The sequence below is a fragment of the Opisthocomus hoazin genome, chromosome 21 (genome assembly GCF_030867145.1).
Source record: "Opisthocomus hoazin isolate bOpiHoa1 chromosome 21, bOpiHoa1.hap1, whole genome shotgun sequence".
Taxonomy (NCBI): domain Eukaryota; kingdom Metazoa; phylum Chordata; class Aves; order Opisthocomiformes; family Opisthocomidae; genus Opisthocomus; species Opisthocomus hoazin.
The window spans coordinates 4,930,784-4,951,288 of record NC_134434.1 but is presented as its reverse complement, the minus strand read 5'-3'; the positions used below and the strand labels follow the sequence as shown (position 1 = coordinate 4,951,288).

The 20,505-nt window shown below is 50.7% G+C and overlaps 1 protein-coding gene across 1 annotated transcript in view; it reads left to right on the top strand.

The window, feature by feature from the left end:
• Window positions 1-813: 813 nt before the first annotated feature.
• The window catches only part of SHISA6 (shisa family member 6), a 258,361-nt gene continuing 238,669 nt past the window's right edge, over window positions 814-20,505 (top strand). The window contains exons 1-2 of the mRNA XM_009936214.2: window positions 814-1,514; window positions 15,515-15,675. Of these exons, the coding sequence (XP_009934516.2) occupies window positions 814-1,514; window positions 15,515-15,675 (862 nt within the window). The remainder of the gene's footprint in view (window positions 1,515-15,514; window positions 15,676-20,505) is intronic.

The window sequence follows — 20,505 nt, the reverse complement described above, 5'->3', positions numbered from 1 at the left end:
AAAAGGACACCGCAGGCAGCTGAGCCGACGGGACCCGGCCCGTCCCCGCACGGACCGCACCCCGCGGGCAGCTAAAGCGGCCACGCACCGCTCTGGGGACCCCAGCCCCGCACATCTCTATAGCGGCCAAAACCCCGCACCTCGCCCCCGCCAGCCGGGACCCCCGCACACCCCCGCGCGGACCCAGCGCCGGGAGCCAGACGGCGCAGCCCCAGCCCTCCCGGGTGGCGGGGACGGGACGGGACGGGGCGGTGGGGGGGGGGCCGGCCCGGGGTGTTCGCCCCGCGGCGCCCCGCGTGCGGTGACGCCGTCCCCGCCGTGATGTCAGGAGCGGGCCCGGCGGCGGTGGGCGGGCCTAAGCGGAGCGCGCGGCTCGGCTCCGCCCCCGCCCCCGCGAGGAGCGCGGGCAGCCCGCCTGCTCCGCCGCCCCGCCGCAGTCCCGCTCCGGCATGGTAAGGCCGTGGGCGGCGGGGGGGGGGGGCGGACCGGGGTGCCCGGGGGCGCGGCGCGCTCTGACCCTCTCCCCGTCTCTCGCAGCCCCTCGCCGGAGGAGCACCGGCCGGCACGGGACCCCGCCGCCTCCAGCCCCGCTCCGCCGGGCTCCGCCGCTCGCCGGCATGAAGCGCCCGGCGCCGGGCAGCCGCCGCTGAAGAGCCGAGCGGCAGCAGCGGGACCCCCCCCCTCCCCGCCCCATCCCGCACACCCCCCCACCCCCCTCCATGGGGCAGCGCCGCGGCCGCTGAACCCCGCTCCGCCGCCCCCCGCCCGCTCCGCGCCCCGCCGCGCCCCCCGCGGCCCCCGCCTCGCCCCGCCATGGGGCCGCGGCACCTGCTGCTGCTGCTGCCGCTGCTCCTCCTGCTCTCCCTGCAGCTCCTGGCCCTGCCGCCGCCCGCCCAGGCGGCCGGCCCCCCCCGCGCCAAGGGCAACCGGACCCAGGGGGCGGCAGCTCCGCGGCGGACCCCCAAACCGGGCAAGGAGCTCCTCAACCAGACGCTGGCGGGGCCGGGGGCCGCCGCCCCCACGGCGCTGCCCGGGCGCGGGAAGGGCGCGGGGGGGGGCGGCAGGACGCCCCCCGGCGGCGGGGGCGGCGGCGGCGGCGGCGGGGGGGGCTCGGCCCCGGCTCATGAGACGTGCTGGGGGTACTACGACGTGAGCGGGCAGTGGGACAAGGAGTTCGAGTGCAACAACAGCCTGACGGGCTTCCGCTACTGCTGCGGCACCTGCTTCTACCGCTTCTGCTGCAACAAGCGCGCCGAGAAGCTCGACCAGAGCCTGTGCCGCAACTACAAGAGCCCCGAGTGGGCCCACCCCACCACAGCCAGCGGCGCGCTGCCCGCCGACGGCAGCGATGGAGCGGACGGGGACGCCAACAAGTACGACCCGGACAAGGACAGCACCAACGCCACCGTCTACATCTCGTGCGGGGCCATCGCCTTCGTGCTCATCGCCGGCGTCTTCGCCAAGGTGGCCTACGACAAGGCGCGGCGCCCGCCCCGGGAGATGAACATACACAGGTGCGATGCTCGCCCCCCGCTCCCAGCACCCTTTCTCCCTAGGGACACGTAGGTTCCTCCTTCGCACGGCCTCTCCAGGCATCCCCGCTCTGCACCGTCCGCCCAAGGGTTCCCCGTTGCGTTGCCCATCCAAGGTTCCTCCTTTCACCCGCGCATCCGAGGGCTTCCTGGCTGTGCAGCCAGTTTCCCCATCGCATGACCCATCCAGGAACTCCACCTTTGAACTGGGTCTCGGTGGGTTCCCCTTTCACGCCACTCTCCAAGGGTTCCCTCGCTGCACTACCTGCCCGAGGAGCCCCCCCTGTGAGCTACCTTTCTCCTCTGCGCTGGCTGACCAGGAGTTTCCCCCTCGCACCACCCTGCCAGGGATTTCCCCTTGGCAGGGGCTGTCGGAGGGCTCCCTTTTGCACCGTCTTCCCCCTCGCTTCGGGGGGCTTCCCCCCTCGAGCCGCTCATCCAAGGGTTTTCTCCTTCCCAAGGGCTGTCCAAGAGTTCCCTCTGCCACCATCTACGCGGGAGCTGCCCCCCCTGCGCGGTCTGGCCGGGGGCACCCCCCGCCCTTGGAGCATCCCTCCCGACCCCCCTCCCGCTTCCCACCCGGGGACCCGTCCCTGTGCCCCGCTCCGCGCTCGCAACCTCGGGGCAGCTCCGTGGGACCTTTCCCCTTCTCCCCTTCCCCTCCGCGGCCCCGGGCGGGGGGGGGTCGCGGCCCCGCCGTCAGCGCGGACACGGCGGGCGGCTGCGCGCTGCCCCGCGGAGGGGAGCGCCGGTCCCGGGCGGACAGAGCCGCCTCCCCCCCCTCGACCCCCCCCTCGCCCCCAGGGCCCCTCCGCACCCCGCGGCCCGGCCCCGCCGGGGAGAGGTTTGGGCGCCTCTGCCGCGGGAGGAGTACGGGGGGGGGGGGGTACCCGGGAGCACTCTTTTTCTTTTGTTTTTTCTTTCTTTTCCCCCCTAAATGCCGAGAAGTCGAGCTGGTAGCCTGTCCCCCCTGGCCGGCTGTTGGAGGAGTTTGATACCCTCTCCTCAGTGGTTTCACACGTTTCTTTAGTAAGAGAAAACGCTCTTGATGTGTCAGAGAAAACCCCGTTTAAAAGCCGAAGCTCGGGCTTCCGTAACGATTCTCCTGGACAAATGCACCCACTCTCTCAGTCCGTGTTTATTTTTCGGTGAAGTCCCTCCAAGTGATGCGTGCTTCTTGTGTGCGACAGACCCGAGAGGTTCCTAGGTCTGAGCATAAAAATGGGTGAGGAGCATCTTTGTGAGTTGTGAGCAGGAGTGGGGAAAGCCCTTCTCCCTAGCAGCTAATGCTTCATAAACGTTATTTTAATTAAGAAATTTTAATCAAAACAATTAAAACCGTTGCCCATATTCTTAAGGCTGAACTTCAGTCGCGATCAGCAGAGTCTGGGGGAAGAAATTTTATCTTCTTACAAAGCAAAAGAGATGAGTGACGACGCAGCTTTTATTTATTTGGGAAGATGTGTTTTATTTAGACTCTTCCCTTTGTACGACTACGCACACCCGGGGCGCTGGCTGCTGTGGGTTACCATGTCTTCAGCGAGGACAAGAAGTGGTGTGGGTTTACATGTGCTGGGGGTCTGGCCCACGTATTCCACCCCAAACCCCCCCTGCCCCCGGGCTCTGCCTTGGCAAGAAAATAGCTTCACAGCGCTAAAAACATTGTAAGATCTTTTAGGTCACTTGCGTGAAGGGTCCTGAAAGTAGCTTAGTCAGAAAAAAGACTCTTTTAAGTATTTTCTTAACTAAGAGCTAGTTCCCCAACCACCCAGTTCTTGTGGCTTCGGGGCAACTTTCTCTGGGCCCTATCTTCCCGCTAAATTTGGAAATCGGACTGGGATGCCCATAGGTTACTTTTGCTCTAGCTCCAGTGTGCTACAGGGTTGGCTCCTGCGCCCTCTGAAATCACAGGCAGTGTTGGCAGGCTCGTCTGAATTATTCCCGATGTTTTCATTTCTTTGATGCTTGCTTTCGTTTATTTAGATGAGTTGTGGTAAAATGATTCACCTGTGTGCGGAAGTATGAATGGCAGATTGAGTGCTTGGAAAGCTTGACTTTCAGAGCACTTTAAAGGAGTTGATTGACTTCTATAATACGGTAGCTGTAAAAAGATTATACCTTTCGGAGCTGTGTTACCTGAACTTGATCAACATTGCATGATGGTTTAAATATTATGAAGCGCATCTCCAGCAGGCAGGGTCTGCATCAGTCTGAGGAAAAATGCCATCAGTGCCCGAAGCAGAATGTAAATGTGAGGAGTGGAAGGGTTTGTCTTTGTCTCTGAGAACGGCTGCTGAGTGGTAGAGCAGGGGAAAATCAGAATGTAGTCAGATGTTTCTGTCTGTTTGAGGTTGTGTCAATTGAAGTGTAACATCCAGAATAATTCACTGTAGTGATGACAAGTGCATTACATCGCAGCGTGCATCCCACCAAAACCTCCGGGATGAGGAGACCGACAATATAAACAGAAATTATGACGGTGGACTAGAAATAGCCCATCGTAGAACAGCATCCCGCACCCAGGGAAGGTTAAGCAAGGCTTCCCTGCCTTCACCATAAGCAAGATCACACTTTAAATTTTATTTCATCGTGAATGGCTGGTTAGCAGTGCTGTGGGTAGATGTTATTTCTCTCCTAAGTTCCCATCCCGCTTTTACAGAAAATCCTTATTAACTCGGTTAGAAAGAGCATTTTGATGGAGGCAGGGCTCATTTTATGTCTTCTGATAGAAAGCAGGGTTTGCAAATTCGCAGGAGAACTGTGGCTCTCGTGTGAAATGGAAGGCTGGCTGTGCGCTGAGATATGCATGTGCGTTTCAGAGCTGAAAATCTGTCTTGTTTTCAGGCGCTGCCACGCACCTTTAAAGCAGAGACACTGCTGTGACTCCGGGCTGAGCAGCGCCAGTAACCGATGCTTAAGTTCATTTGTAAGAGCAGTAAGTGGAAGTGCTTTGAAAAACAGGAGCTAAAATATTCGTCCTTTGCAGAATCACTTGTAATGCGTTAACCTTAGCTGATTTTTTTAATGATTATGGGACCTTTCAGCCTGACCGTCTAGGACTGCCTCTTGTCTGGATCTTGCTTTGGAGTTACGCAGCCAGAACTAATCCATGCTGGGCTCTAGGTGGAAACTGTGGGTGATTTCTGGGAGTTACAGCACCCAGCAACGTTTGCTCTGCCGTTGCCTTCTGCCTGCGTTTGTGAGGATGGTTTGTTTTCGTCGATTTGTCGGGGTAGTTTTGCTCAAGCATTTCTACAGTGGGCAGAGCATTTGCTTTACTGTCACTGTGGGAAGGAGTTAGGGAATCTTTGACGCTGAACGAGGAATATCAGCTGTTTGTTTTCGAAGCTGGGTGCATTTCTCTGTAGCAAGGTGGGGTGACCCAGAATATTCTCTTCCCGTGGCCATGACCCTGAATCTCCATGCTACAGCACATAAATAATTCACCGCTAGTAGTATTGCTCGCTGACCCCTGTTTAGCCCTCAGCAACAGTAAACATTGCACTCTGCAGAGTTAGAAATGCACGAATGGGAAACTGTTTCTAGTTTACAGCTGAGGTTTGAAACCTTCCGGATAGCTTGCGGCTCGGGCAGCCGAAGCCCATCCTCGCAAGCGGGAGGGAGACCGTTGTGGTGATGGCCCTGGGGCAGTGGTGGAAGCCCAGCTGTTCTGTGGCTTTTCCCAGCAAGCTAGCTCTGTGTCCTGCTAAAAGGCTGCCTCTGTATCTCTCCTTGCATGGAGCGTGTCCGATCAGTGTTTAGCTTTAGAAAGGGAGAAGGGAAACAGGCAGCTACTACTCAGTGCTTCACTTACCCTACTCTTGAGGCATCTTTGTTGCTACAAAGAGGAAAAATATTTGTGCTGCTCTTCTTTGGTCTCTGCCTTTGCATCCTCTGCTCTGTGAATGAGAACAGTGACTGTTTTATAAACGTCCTTTTCCCATGTAGGGGCCACAGTTAAACTGATCAATTTCTTGCCATTTTTACTCTGCAGCTCTGAATTTCAGCAGGAATCGGAGGCGATGGATCTGTTTGTCCCCAGATGCGGGAGGGCTCCGTGCACTGTGTTTGCACGACGCTAACTTAAAATGCAGGATGTTTTCTCTTCCCGCAGGCTGCATCTCACCACAGCTCTTTGGCCCTATGGTTGCTAGAGGGGTCGCTGGAGGGTAGCTGGGTTCAGCCCTCTTTGCTAACGGTGAAGCTTGTGAAAACTACCTATCTCTGGACTTAGTTTTTCAAATTGTGGTCACAGCTGGCTCATTCAGTTCTGCTTTTCCCTGCTCTGTGCTGCTTGAGCCAAACGATCAAACCATACCTCCCCAGGGCAGGGAGACAGTGCTACAAGCACACACCTGGCCATAGGGGCTATACAGAAGATTCTTCTTTCTTGGATGCTGTCACTGCCTTGTTTCTCTTCCCACTGATTTGTTTTTATGCTCTGCTTTTTTTTTTCTCTGCTCTCATTCATCTGACTCGTTCACGTGCCTTTCATCTGCTCTTTGCCATGCTTTGTATTGTTTATTCCTGATGGTTTCTGAGTCTCTTAAGTGCCCCATCCCTCTCATAGGCACAGAATATAGGTCCACAAGCATGTGTCAGACTTGATAAAGATAAAACAGAAAAAGGTACAATCTTGTGGCCTCAGAGGAGTTACTCATGACTAGTTCTTCTGTTTCAAACCCATATTGCGCCTTAGTGTAGTTGGGGTAAGTCCTGTGCAAGGAGGAGACCTGAATCTTGTGCTGTTTGCACTGATGAGTTGCCCACTCCCAGCTAGCCAAGTCAGGCAGGGTGTGTGCTTTTTATGCGTGTACTTGTACAAGAGATTTTTCCTTTTGCTTCACTTAGATGTACTGGAGAATCTTCGGTCTGAAGCTCTGGTCACAGTTTGGTAACTGTTTGTTTTTTCTTTTTTTGCCATGCTTTCCTCTCTGAATCAGTCTGATACAGAGACTGGCGTTGGTAAGAGCGCAGGGGCTGCCTGGCTGCAGACCTCCCCCAGCTGCTTCGGAGTCTGCTCCTTTCCTTTTGAACTTCTCTCAGTAAGAGAGGCTACTCTCAGAAACCATGCTGCCTTCACCAAATCATTTCAGTGTCTCTAATTCCCATTTATTTGATATTTTTCTGCTTTCTAATTAACTTTTTCTATTAGTAACCCTCCATCATGCGGTGTCAAGGGAATCCAGCCTAGCTCTGAACTTCTATTTCTTTTAGTTTTGTGATCTCTTATATCCTTAACTAACAGTTGATCTGCACGTCTTTGGAGATCAGACGCCTTTTAAAACTTCTGTTTCACATAAGAAGATCTGAACCTTATCAGGAAAATGAGATCATGGTGCTTTTTTGCTTGCCTTTGCCGCTACTCGCATGGGCAATCTGTATTTCCTTAGATCTCTGTGCTCTGTATTGCGTGGAGGTCTCCAATGTCTCATTACCCAGGCAGATAAGCCTGGAATTCCTTCACAATAAATATTTTGCTGTAGTTCAGGTCTTGCCCCAGCCTCCTTTGTTGCAATGATAGGGCTTGTACAGTTTTCTTTGAGAAGTTTAAAGTCCCTTACTTGTGCAAAATAGATGATACCTTGTGCGTGCCACTTCTTCTCCGTGCACTCATGTGTTTTTTCTCAGCGCTGCGTGTCCACCAAGTGCCGTCCCTGGCTTTGTGCATGCAGACACGCAAGCACAGACAAAAACAGACTGAAAAGCCGTACCAGCTGAGCCCTTGGCTTACTGCCTGCAGGCGCCCATGCCTGTGAAATACCTAGCAAGACCTGCTATTTCTATTCTGTCCTCTTTCCACCATCAAGACCAGTGCTGAGCTCCAACGACACTGCTTCCAGCTCTCCCCGGCGCCCGTGCTTGCTCCCCTGGTTTCGTGTCTCTCGCCGAGGCTCCCCTGTGCTCTCCCGAGCTGCGGGACCGGAGCTGGGGGGGTCTCCAGCCCGGAGCGGGGGTCTCTGCAGCCCGCACCCGTGCTGGGCTGGCCGCGGGCGCTGCTCGATGGCGGGTGCCGGGGCCGGGAGCGCGGGCGGCACTGGGGGCTCGGTGCCACTCCTGTCCCCACGCAGCGTGACAGCGGCGGGGACAGAATTTGACCCCAGCGCTTTCTGCTCAGTATAACAGCTCTCTGCGGAGAAACTGGAGTTGGAAAGTTTATTTTAACTTCTTAATGACAAAATTTTTACGTATCGGTTTCTTTGTCGTTGGACCTGCTGTATCACTGCTCAAAGGAACTAGCATTTCCCGTTGTGAGTTTAGTGATTGTAGCAAATTCCTTGCCCACATCACGGCAATAGTAGGAGACATACTCGATTTCTAAATTAGTGTTAGATCTGTAAAGTACTTGTGTAAGATGTGCAGTCTAAGCACTGCTGGTGTTTACTGCTCTTGATCCATGGTGTGAAGAACCTGACCCAAAGACAAGTGCTTTACTTTCCAGTTGCTGATTCCACAGCACGTTATAAAGACAGGAGAGATGATGAGCTCACAGTGACAGTTGGTTTTTTTGTTGATTTACCAGTGTGACACCTATTCTACTTCTGTTTCAGCTGAAATGTTTTTTCCACATACATGCATTCATACAGTGGGTGTGGATCTATAATGTAATTATGTCACTTACCTGTTAGTTTTGAGTTCACCAGGAAGAGTCAGTCAGGAAAACTGCCAGCCTCATTCTGCAGTTGTAGTCTGGGGTAACGATATGGTCCTTAGTATGTCCATAATTAAGCTTTCAGTGAAATTTGTCATTAAAGCTGGACTAAATTCCAGGAGCTTCATGAATAGTCCCCGTATTTGGCGTAAAAATTTTTCAGAAGATATCTGACTTTTCATCGTAGTATTTATTTTTAAGAAAGAAGATTTCCTCACTTATGCTGGGTGCAGGTGCACAAGTTCTTTGCTCTCGGAAGGGTGCCCTAAGGAATGCTTAGTCTTCTTCCCTGCCTAACCCTGTGGGTGCATTCACCTATGCTTGTACCCACACGCACACACACACATACAGGCATCTACCACATGCCTGCTCGGGTTACTGTGATAAACCATTTCCAGTGTTCGTCCCCAGAAACCCTGCTCTGACGCACCGGCTGCTTTTGCTTCTGGCCAGCTGCAGAGACCAGTTATCTCCGTGCCGACCTGGGACTGGTGCATCTCTAGTACGCTGCTGAGCTCCTGCGCTTCCAGGAACAAGATCTACCTTGGCAGAGTCGATTCCACGCGCAGGAGGCTGCCTCCCAGAGGGGTCTGCTGCCGGCAGCATCCCTGCGTTTCCCTCCGTGTATCGCTTTGCGGTGGTGTTTGTGCAATCAATTAAAGCCCCGTCCTTCTGGTAGTAAGATCAGAGCACCGTCAGAGAACGTGGCCAGACATGTTTCCTGGGGGGGGACGCCAAGGAAGCGGCGGAGGTGGGGAGAGCTGAGGAAGGGCACTGTACGCTTGCCTTCCCGTTTGCTGCTTCACAGCTGGCGCTGACAGGGGCGAGCAGCACTCAGCTGGCAGAAACTGCAGTGTGGGAGCCCGTCTCGTAGGACAGCACAGACCCAGCTCGGTCGAGGGCAGCACGTGGCTCTGTGTGGTTGGCGTCTGGAACTTCACAGGGCACGAAGCAGGGCTGGGGACAGGCGCCAAGCCGAACCAGGAGTAAGGCATGGCCACGCTGCGTGATTTGCCCATGACTGAAATCCCTCTTGCTTGGAGAGACCTGTCCCTTCCAGGTGAGCTGGCTCCACGGCTGGGTAAATCGCCTCTCTCAGATTAACTGCCTCTTTCTTTCCAGGTTAGTAAGAGAGCACAGGGGAGTCTTTAACCTCACTCCTTTTTTAAGGACTTGTAGCAAAATCCTGGCTGTGCTGAAGTCAATTGGAGTTTTGCCACAAACTCCATCACAGCTATGCTTTTAGCAGGCTTTTAGCTCAAAAGACACTGCTCTTTTTACTGTGCTTTGCCAGATCCATTTGGTCATTCTTCTTCCATTCTTCCCTAAACTCACGGGGACTTGGAACAGGCAAATCTGTTTTTTAACACCCCGTACGTGAGGTCTCCAAGAGAGGGGATTTTCAGCAGGCAACTGAGTGAAGTTCTGCACATGTACAATGTGCACTGCTGGAAATAGTCAGCTCTTCCCATCGCCGTTTCCTGTCTAGCATCTGCAGACCTCTCCAATCTTATCTCCTACAGGCCACCTCTGGGCCTGTTGGAGCTGTCACCTCAGCTCCCCTTGTCTTCAGTAGAAGGGATACCTGTGCCCACACTCATACTATCAATTAGTGTTGAAAATCAGTGGATATTGGGAAAACAGAACATTACTTTCAAAAAAAGTCTGTAGTGAAGGACAGCACTCCTCCAGCCTGCTGTTACCTCCTTGGTAACTAAGACAGCAGGTTAAGTTTCTCATCTGGGTTGGTGAGTGGGCAGGGTGCTAAGGAGAGCTGGTCCTTCACAGCCCCTGCAGCTTCACGTTCTCTGTGGCTACAAGGTCCCCTCAGCCTCTGCAGGTGGATGTTATTTCTGCACTATACTCCCTCCTGTCACACTACCCAGTGTGTCTTGGAGCTCGGTGCAGAGGCAAATGTCGGCGTGTTGCAAACTCATTTCTTAAACCAGACATTCCTCTCTGTTGCAGCTCTTTGCTTCTCCCTGTCTCCCCAGGATCTTTGTGTTTTTTCTCTCCAGCCCAAGGGCAGAGGGTCACGTGTGGACTGGAGATATCCCCATCAAATACAGTCCATAAAGTCCATACTAGCTCTGGACACTGACATGAGTTCTGCATTTCCACAGATAGGTGCTGAAAAAAACTGACAAATCACCAGGGATACCTGGGATGCGTTTATTCAGATGGAGCTTCCTTAGCCAGTGAAGGGGGAACTGGACAGGGAAACTGTGGGCTTTAGTCCCAGCACTGCCTAAAGTTTTCTTGGTGATATCAAATAAGTCCTTCCTTCTTCAGTTCACAGAGCACTTAAAAGCAAGGAATTTCTCCCCATGGATGCAGGAGAGAAGCAAATCACCATGCTGGAATTGCTGAGGTCAGGAAGCTAAGGCAGTGATAGCGGCTGTGGAGCATGGGAGTGTTTCAGTGTGAAAGTTATTGTAGGAAAAGCCACTTACAAAAATGGATGTGAAGCTCTCCCAGCCTGGGTCTGCTGTCAATGACATTCCCTAGCCTGAAGAAACTCCACGGGAGTCGTTGCTTTAGTCTGGGTCTGGAAGGGCTGGGATCGGCTCCCTAGGGTAGGTTTGCTCTTTTGTGTTTTGAGCCTGTTTCTTTATGGTGCTTGGACCCTCCAGTGGGACAGTCTGGTTTTGCTACACAAAGCCTACAAAATCGCAGAACGGCTGAGGCTGGAGACACCTCCGGGGATCAGCCAGTCCAGACTCCAGGCAGGGTCAGCTAGAGCAGGTTGCCCAGGACTGTGGCCATTTGAGGTTTAAATGTTCCCGAGGATGGAGACTCTCTGACTTGCTGGGACACTGTTTCAGTGTTTGAACACTCTCAGTGTAAAAGAGTTTCTTCTTGTGCTTAAGGGGAACTTCCTGTATTTCAATATGTGCCCTTTGCCTCTTGTCCTGTCGTTGGACACCACTGAGAAGGGCCTGGCTCCATCTGCTTTACACCCTCCTATCAGTCATTGATACGTATTGATAAGATCCCCCTGAGCTTTTCATTCTCTAGGCTGAACAGTCCCAGCTGTCTCAGCCTCTCCCCTATATATGAGATGCTTAAGCCCTGAAGCACTTTTGTGACCCTTCGTTGGACCCACTCCATGATGCACATGAGGAGCCCAGCACTGGGCACAGCACTCCAAATGTGTCTCACTAGCACTGTACAGAGGGGAAGGATCACCTCCCTCGAGCCTGAAAAATCATTACTGATATTTGCTTCCCTACTGCACGAAGCAGCTCCTCTTTCCCCTCCCACATCTCCATGCTGGGACTGAGAGATTAATACCCTCCACGGATCTGCTGGACTTCACACCCTGCCTGGTCTTCGCTGCGGTTTGTTTCCCTGTGTTTCCTCCATTTTACACTACTCTGCTCACTTTCTCCTTGTTCTGTTCTGGTTTTCTGTCACTCCCTGCCATTGCCCCTCTCCCAGTTTGCCTTGACTTCGCTCTCTTTTCTCTTTAGCAGTCTGTTCATTGCATTTTTCAACACCAGGGCCCCAGCTGATCCCCAGCCTTGCTACCCTACTGCTTACACCCTTCCCTTTTGGCCCGGTGTATTTCCAACAAGACTTTCTTCTTCGTTTTTTGTTTTTCCTTTTGAAAATGCCCATAACTACTGCTTTGCATTAGGGTCCCGGTGTTCATCCCACTGTGTTTCTTGCCAAAGTGCTCCCTTAGTCCAGAGCTGCATGAGAACCTTCCCTGCTGAGGCACCTGAGAGCAGGACCTGACCTGCTCTGCCTTGGGAAGTCCTGCCATGCAAGACATCAGCAGGTTTTTCTGCCGTGCTGCTGGTCCAGCACTGGTCTGGAACAACATCCCTTATGTCACTACGTCTGTTCAGGGCTTACAGGGGGAGAAGCTTTAGTCTTCTCACATACATGAGGTTAATGAAAAAGCTGTCATAAATCATTATCTCGGGATACGATTGTACAGTTACGCAACTCTGACTGCTCCATCCGCCGCCACAGGTAACACGTTCCAGAGAGTGAGGTTTGTTTTCCTGAGATAAGAGATGTGTCATCACAGAAAGATTTCAGAAGTGTCTCATAGCCGTGTGCAGGTGATTTGGGTGCTGTTGACATCAGCGGGACTAATTGTACCCAAATGGCTGCACATGCAGGACCCAAATATTTCAAGTGATGCTATGACTCTCTTATTATTGAAGCTTTTGTGGTGGACAGTTAGACCGTTCTACCCAAGAGACTTATACTGAGCAAATCCTTCCTCAGCTGAGTGTGACTGACCTTCCACCAGCGTGGGACTCAGCCCGCTGTGCTTGATGGAAGCAAACCAGACCACAGACAACAATGTGAATGAATTGGCAAGGCACTAACCAGTTTGATCCAAGTTTGACTTTCTCCTCCACCTATAATGTTTTGTTCTCCTGGTGCTGAACAGTCTTTTTTCTCTCTGTAGATGTTAGAGAAGAGCACAAAGGGTGAACCTCAGGACACACACTTTGTGTCTAGGGTGTTAGAAGATTACACCTTCAGCACTGCTGAACTCACATGGTTTTAGTCCCATACACCTATGAGCTAGGTCTGCTTTTGATAGTTACGTTCAATTTATCTCGTGTATAGCCTGACGCGGCAGACATTGCGTTCCTGAGTAAAACCTGTGATTTCTTCAGTTCCTCTGAGAGTAACAGTCTCCTCCCTTCTGCGTGGATGGCACTCAACTAGAAATCATTTTCTTCTTATGTTCTGACCGACAACTAACCTAGAGAGTAGCTCGTACTACTATTTCTTCAGGATGAAAAACAAAGAAGGGATTAAATCCATTCTGATCACCTGAGTTTTATTTTTGTTTGTGGTAAGGATCAGTGAGTTCAGGTCCTGGCTGTAACCAAAGAAACAACCAAGCATAGTTTTGTGAGAAACTGTTCACAAACTGAAGTGTTATCTTGGACACGTGGTTTTGTCCTCGTGGAGGGCAGCAGGCTCAGGGTTCAGCTCTTCCAGTTCCATCCCACCAGTACCTCCAGCTCCACTTCCCCATCTCTGAGTTTGTTGTATTGCCTCCGTGTACCTCATCCCACACAGCCCCTTCTGAGTGTGCACCACTCCCTGACCTGACCTTTTCTGCCTAGCTTGCTCTGTTATATTAAGCTAAGTGGTAGATAGTGTTTTAGTGTTATCCATGATGTCATCTTCCTCTGAACTCTGAGTTATTACACTCTTGACAATAAGAGTGTCTTCGACAAGTGTTCAAAATGAGCCCAAGCCACCATGGGCCAGTAAATAATGGTCCTAATACAATCTCTGTGATTGAAAAATGACTCTCAGCATTTCTGTACTGCAGATACCATTAAATGGTCATCTAATGCTTAATATATCTTGGAGATATGTTGTAAGGGCTCAGTTCTGCCAACCTGCTGTCTTTAGAAAATGTGTTGTCTCCAATGGGATGTTCTGCGTGCTGGTGCCAAGTAGACAGACCTCATTAGCTTCCCACATCTTCCCCAATCAGCAAGATCTGTAATGCGGTGGGGAGCTATTCGCCTAGAAAAGCCAGCAGAATTACTGGTGGTTGAATGAATCCTCTCCTCCGGAGCGAACCATGCAATATCACACAGAGCAGGGAATTCAGGCCCCAGCTTCAGGTCCCTGTTCTGCCACTCATGTTCTGTACCACCTTGGACAAGTGGCCAGAATTTCAAACATGGCCTGTAAGTTGGTGACCAGCTTGAGTTACCTCAGGCTTGATTGTAAAAGATGGCGAGCACCCACAGATCTGTGTCAATCAATGGGAGTTCAGGTTCTGCTGGAGAACACCAAATACCAATTCCGTTTCTCCAGTGAGGAATAACCATAGGAGCAAACAAAAGGAGCCCTGATTTGAGACAGAGCTAAGTATCTGTCTCTTATTGCTGCCACCTTCACCTCTCTGAGCTTATCTTAGCACAAAAAAAATCTGTGCTCTCATGTCCCTGTGTGTGACACCTTTACTCCATGTTTGTCAGTATGTGTGCACACATACATATCACAAGATTGGTTATAACCTCTATGCCTGCTCTCTCTACAAACAATAAATAATCAAATAAGGTTAAAATATTTCTTATTCTGTACAGGGTGGATGTGAACTAATGTAATCTTCTTCTGGAGCCTCTGAGATCTTCCAAGAGTTTCTTTTGTAGAGCACTTTATTGCTGCAATTCATTATGCACAAGGATAGCAGTCTGTAGAGGAAATGATTTGGAAAATGGAATGGACTTAGGTCCCAAAGTATTTCTCGTATGAAAGACCAGAAAAATGGCATTTAAGGAATGCTAGTAGATATGAGCAACACCAGTTGCAACACCAGCATCATTCACATCAATATGTGGCGAAGGAATTTCTCCTCCTTATATCTTTCTTGGTACCCGAGGTGACATTAGGCATATTCCCTCTGCCAAGAGAACAGAACCTTTCAAACTCTATCATCTTTAAAATGTCACTGTCCCTTATAATCCACAAAAGCCACCCCCTTCCTCCTTTTCCTGTGGCTCAAGAGATAGCTTTTGGCTGCACTAAGAAAATCCGTGCAGTTCACGCTATAATTGTTCCACTGTGTCCGTGATATTCACAGAGGAGAAAAATCTTTGAGTCTCCACTCATCCAAGGGGAAAACATTGGATGCAACTGAACTGTGTGACATTTGTTTTTCTTGGGGAATAGCAGAGAGACCTCAGTACCATTAAAGAAATCCCTAATGGACAAAAAGCTAAAGGTAGGCTAATGGCTCTGCTGACAGTAACCCATGAGAATTGTTTAACCCTTTTCTTCTGGACTGCTGGTTTTCCTGTCACTGCTGTGCATTGAGATTTGTGCTGAAGAAGCAAGGATTTAAGGAGTGTGGGGACCGGACTCCTCATCTAATTCAATCTTAAAGAAGTTTGGCTTGTGCGGGGCAATTTTGGTTTAACCTTTAGAAGATCACAGTGCCTGAATGTTAGGGCTCTGGCATGTTCAGTGGTTACTCTTTATGAAGGCAGTGCTTTATGCTGTGGAGAACAGGTCATCTGCACTGTCACGGGCAGCAAGAAAAGGATGAGAGAGAACATAACCGTGGGGTGAAGTGAATTAGTGGAAGTGTATGAAAAGCTCAACAAAGGCCAGGCAAGCCTGGAAATACATGCAGCAGACACACAAAAGGAAACTAAGCTTTTAAGCCATATATTTGTTGTTGTTGTTGTTGCTTTTTTCTGTTGCTTTTTTCTGTTTATGGTAGAAATCCAGCTACTGCTGGACTCGCACAGTGACTGTGGAAGTTAAAATCGTGAATGCCATTCTAGCTACTGTGTGAAAATATGTTTTTTCCCTATTTTTCTCTCCCCAGGGCTCTGGCTGACATCTTAAGGCAGCAGGGACCAATCCCAATAGCACACTGTGAAAGAGAGACTATCTCGGCCATAGATACCTCCCCCAAAGAAAACACCCCAGTCAGGACATCTTCCAAAAACCATTACACCCCAGTGCGCACCGCCAAAAGTAACCCGGGTAAGTGCTGCTTTCCTTCTCTCTCTTCAGAGGTGGTTGTACCTGTGGTATGTTAGAAGTCAGCAGAACAACACACTTCACGATAGTGGATTTTGTAAACTTAAAATTAGGGTAATAAATGGCTTTAAGAGGCAATCAGATAGAGCGGGGGAGTGCAGGGATCCGTGGTGGTGATTCTGTAAGGTTTTTGCTGAACAGAGTGGCTGTCTCTCTAGGCATTTTAAAAATTCAGAATCAGTGAGGTATAAATTCAGCTTATACCATAATGCTTGTATTAAGCTTAGAACGTTGTGTGTTTCCAACAAAACACTTATGCTGTAAAGCATAATCGGGCTCTCTGCACAGAGCAGCTGAGAAGAAAGAAATCCACAGATCTGGGACCACCTTATTCAGTCAGGTGAACCGCAGGCGTGTGCTGAGAGGTGTGGAAGGTGACCTAGATGATATCCCAGGAGCTTAAAGAGACTGGCCTGAGGTCCACCGGGAGCATTGGCCTGGGACTTGGGACATACAATTTTTTTTCTGACTTCTGCTGGCTGGGGCAATTTGGTCGAATCATGTGACTGCTTTTGGCCTTGGTTTCCCCAGTGGCCGAGGATGCCAGCCTCTTAGGTAACGATATTGTTCTGATTTGTTTAATGCTTCATATATTGGTAATTGTCAGAACAGTGTCTCGATGATTGCTGACCACCTTTGTTAAGTGGGCTGTGGTAGACTTGCCATCACTTGCCATCTCTCAGTTGCGACTGGATGTGTGCCTCAAAGAGACGCCCTCATTCAGTCACAAGCTATTCAGCTTCACGTAGAAGTTCCAGGGTGGCATTTCCTGACCTGTGTCACCCTGCGATCAGAGGAGGTTTTGCTAACGGTCCCTGCTGGGGGAAGAAGCGAGCAGGAGCTCAGACAGCTCCACAACCTGCGGGGCTCAGTGTGCTCTGCTCTTTGTGGAAAGGGCCCATGACTGAGGGCAGTGACTCTTTGATTTCCATTGCCTCGTTGAGGTGACTGTTAGAAGGGTTTTGCTGCAATGTGCATCACCCTATGGAGACAGGACCAGGTGACCATGTTCTCTGGAAGCCTCCCCTGCTGCTGGGAACAAAATAATTTCCCTGAGAACTAAGAAGGATTTCTTTGCTCTCCAATTTTCACTCAGAGGCCAGTGAACCCTGTAATTTTGTATGCCAGAGAGTTATACCTGTAAAATAAAATGTTGGGCTGGAGAACAGTACATGAGGCGAGCTGTCTGGAAGGGGAAGGTGCTTTTGCATATCTAGGGCTTGGGACTGGCTCTTGAGAGGAGAAGTGATTCTGCTGCAGGATAGAAACACAAGAAATAAGATTTTATGGCCAGTAAACAGGTATAGGCATCATCAGAGAGTGACTCTGACATACGCCTTACAATGAGATGAATCCCTTGCTGAAGACACCCTGTTTCTTCCCATTGGTTTCCCTTGTTCAGTTAGGGCAGGCGGATCCCAAACAAAAATGCAGAACAAATTCTTTGCTTGCAGCAGAAGAGACCAACTGGATACTGGAATTCTGAATTAGGTGTGGTGTTTAGGCACTGTCAAGTCTGAGAAAAGGCAAATGGGAAGGTTTGCGAGGGGAACTGGTAATTGCAGTGTTCTTCTCTGGTGTCTGTCGGTAGCTGATGGCTCCAACGGACATTTTTAAGACTTACTGCTGCATTAGTGGAGGCACACAAGGATGCAAGGACCAGAGCACAGGTATCGTGAGTGAGGTGCTGGTACAAATGGTCACACTAGAAAGTGACAGCACCCGGTCAGGAGTCTGCTTGGTCCGAGCTGAGGACTGGGACATGAGATGAGCAAGGCAAGACGGCTGGGAGGGAACAGGCATGCTGTTAGAGATGCCAGTCTGTTCATTCACCCTCAGCTAGTCTGTGTGTTTGCCCATATCATGTGAAGGAGAAACGCCATTACAGTTCAGTAAGGGCTGAAACAGGCAAGCCACAAGCAACAGGAGCCCACCAAAAGGAAGATATTCACGAGCCCAGCTACAAAGGAGAGGGACTTTCCTTCCAGCACAGCCTTCCCCAGCCACTGGCATCTGCGGGGGTGACGGATCACTTCTGCCTCCGGGCAGCCAGTTGGACCGAACGTCCCACCCAGCCCCTGCCAAAGCTGGGAAGGGAAAACTTGCTCTTGTAGCTTGCCCATAAGAGCTTGTTCCTGGCTCAGCTGTGTCCGTTATTAACATGCCCTCATATATCATATGCGACAGAAAGGGAATCACTTACAAAAGTTCATGAGCTCATGAAACAGCTATACGGTAAATGTTTTTTTATACTGTTTCATTTGCAGAATAGGGCAATGCTCACTTATAACTATACTCAGTTACTCAGCTGATCTCCAGATTATCGCAGTAATCAGGAAATTGTATAACTGAATGCTAAAATCCTTTAGATTGGGAGGGAAGTAAAAGTTGGAAAACAAGCATGGGTTATAGCACGTTAAACTAGAATAAAGCTATAAAGCCCCAGTGTGGAAGTAGAAGAGGGGTCACCATCAATACTTGCTTTTTGGGGAGGAGGGAAGAAATGAAATAAAAGGAGGGCAGTGGGGGACAGCTGGGGGAAAAAATGAAGGCAGTAATTTGTAGTAGTAGGATCCAGGCAAAACACTGCTCACTGGTGCTGCAAATTGGCTTGAGAAGATCACAGCTGTAAAGTTTTGTAGCAGGATCTGATAAGTATCAGGTCTGCTGGCTGTCGTTTGTCCCAGGACTCCAGAGCACGAGAGGTTAAGCAACCAGAAGGGACTATAGTTGTTACATACAGACTGAGACTGAGTGTTATATTTGTTTTACTTGGAACTTTTGTTTCCAAACTTATAACTAGAAGGGTGCTCTGAAGTCTTGCTAAATAAAGCATAGCTTCATTTTTCCATTAGGCTTGTTTGGTGTCAGTGAACAAGATGATTGTGGGTGACAGTGACAAACTGCGGTGGTCTGTGTCTGAGGCAGCAGAGTCCAAGCAGAGCAGCGTGTGCAGGTGCTGCTGAGGCCATGCCTGCGGCACGGAGCTTGCTGGGTGGTGCGTGGTGTTTCCTGATGCAGGTACGGAAAGCAGTCCGTCTCCCAGGTGCCAGCTGCTGCCCTTCCTGCAGGGACTCAGGCAGCCCTCCAAGGGTCCCAGCAGACGATCACAGGATGGTGTTGCGTTTAACCCCAGCTGGCAGCTAGGACCATGCAGCCACTCGCTCACTTCTCCCTCTTCCTCCTGGTGGGATGGGGAGAAAAACTGGGAAAAAAGGAAATTTGTAGGTTGACATAAAGACAGTTTAATAGAACAACAACAGAAATCGAAAAAAAAACCCAAAAAGAAAACAAAAAGTGAGCGATGCACAATGCAATTGCTCATCACCTGGTAATCGGTTCCCAGCCCATCCCCAAGCAGTGATAGCTGCCTCCCAGCCAGCTCCTTCCAGCTTATGTAGTGCGCTCTGCTGTGGGACGGGGCGGGGACTGCTGTTAGGATTAGTCTGTGCTTCTCTGTTGAGCTTTGAGGTAGAAGAACCCAGGTCTAACTAATGCTTGTTTAAGGGAAAGAAAGAAGTAGGTCTTTCTGTCCTCGACATGGAGGCAATTGTCATTCTTCAGACAAGGGTGCTGGTTTCAAGAAGGCTTCAGCCTACTGCTTTGCAATGGCCACCTTCCCCAGGTGAGGTGGGAGCTGGCTATTCATTGGTAGCAGAATACTTCTGGATTCTGCCAAGCTTGAGCATCTCAAGTGTCTGAAGAGCATCTCTCCAGAGTTTGTCGCCACTTTAGCTTTCCTCTGAGAATCAAGCTCATCCTCTTTTGGGATGGCAGGGGACGGTTCATCTCCCCTTCCACCTACCCTCACTTCCACTGACATTTCTGTTCATTGCCTTTATACGGTGCTGCTGTTTTGGTGGTGGTAGGCTCTTTGCAGATAAGAAGAGCTGAAAGCTGTGCCTACAGATTGCTTGGGTCAGAGCACACGTCTCCAGCGGTGCACCACCTGATTAGTATGAGGTACAGCACTCTCTGTAGACAGGAATGCTCCTCCAGCCCACACAGACCTCTTGTGAGTTCAGTGTTTGCTATTGTGACTAACAGGTAAAATATGATGAATCTGAGATTACACGAAATCCATCTCATCTAGGTATCTATTGGCATTTTTAATGTCTCTATCACAGTAGCACCTTTAGGGGTGTTGCAAGGAAAACTCTAGCAACATTTCCACTGTCTGTTCTCCTTGGCCATGTTATCTATCCTGACATCTGCTGTGAAGGTCAGTGCCATTCATCTGTTCAGTGGATGGCCAGCAAACATAGGCAAGAACGAGGATAGATGGGAGAAAGGTCAGTAGTTCCTACGGGCTTGGGAAACGTCATACATAAGCAGCAATGTGCTCCCATAGAGGAAGGTGCTGCATTTGGCAGAAGAGACAGAGCTTGAGCCAGAGGCAATCCTCCTGCAACATCTGCAGTCAACTGATGTGTCAGAAAAGATGAGGGCAGTTCCTCTGACCGTGATGCTGATGGGCATTAGCATGAGTAGAAAAATTATGACTGGATTCTTGGCTCAGATGACTACCTCCAATACCATCCTTGGATATTCAAAGGCCTTTTGAGAGTCAGATGCAAGGGGTTGGTTTGCTTTTCCCAAAATGTGGCTAAGCAAAGCACCTGCAAGATTCAGTCCCTGCAGAAATTGTCAGAAGGGAGTTTTCTGACTGCCTTGGTGATAGAGGGGTAGCCAGCTCAGGATGAACAGTTGCGCAGGGAGCTGTCTCATTACTGTTTCCCAAACCGAGACCAAACCACAGAAGACTCCAAGTAA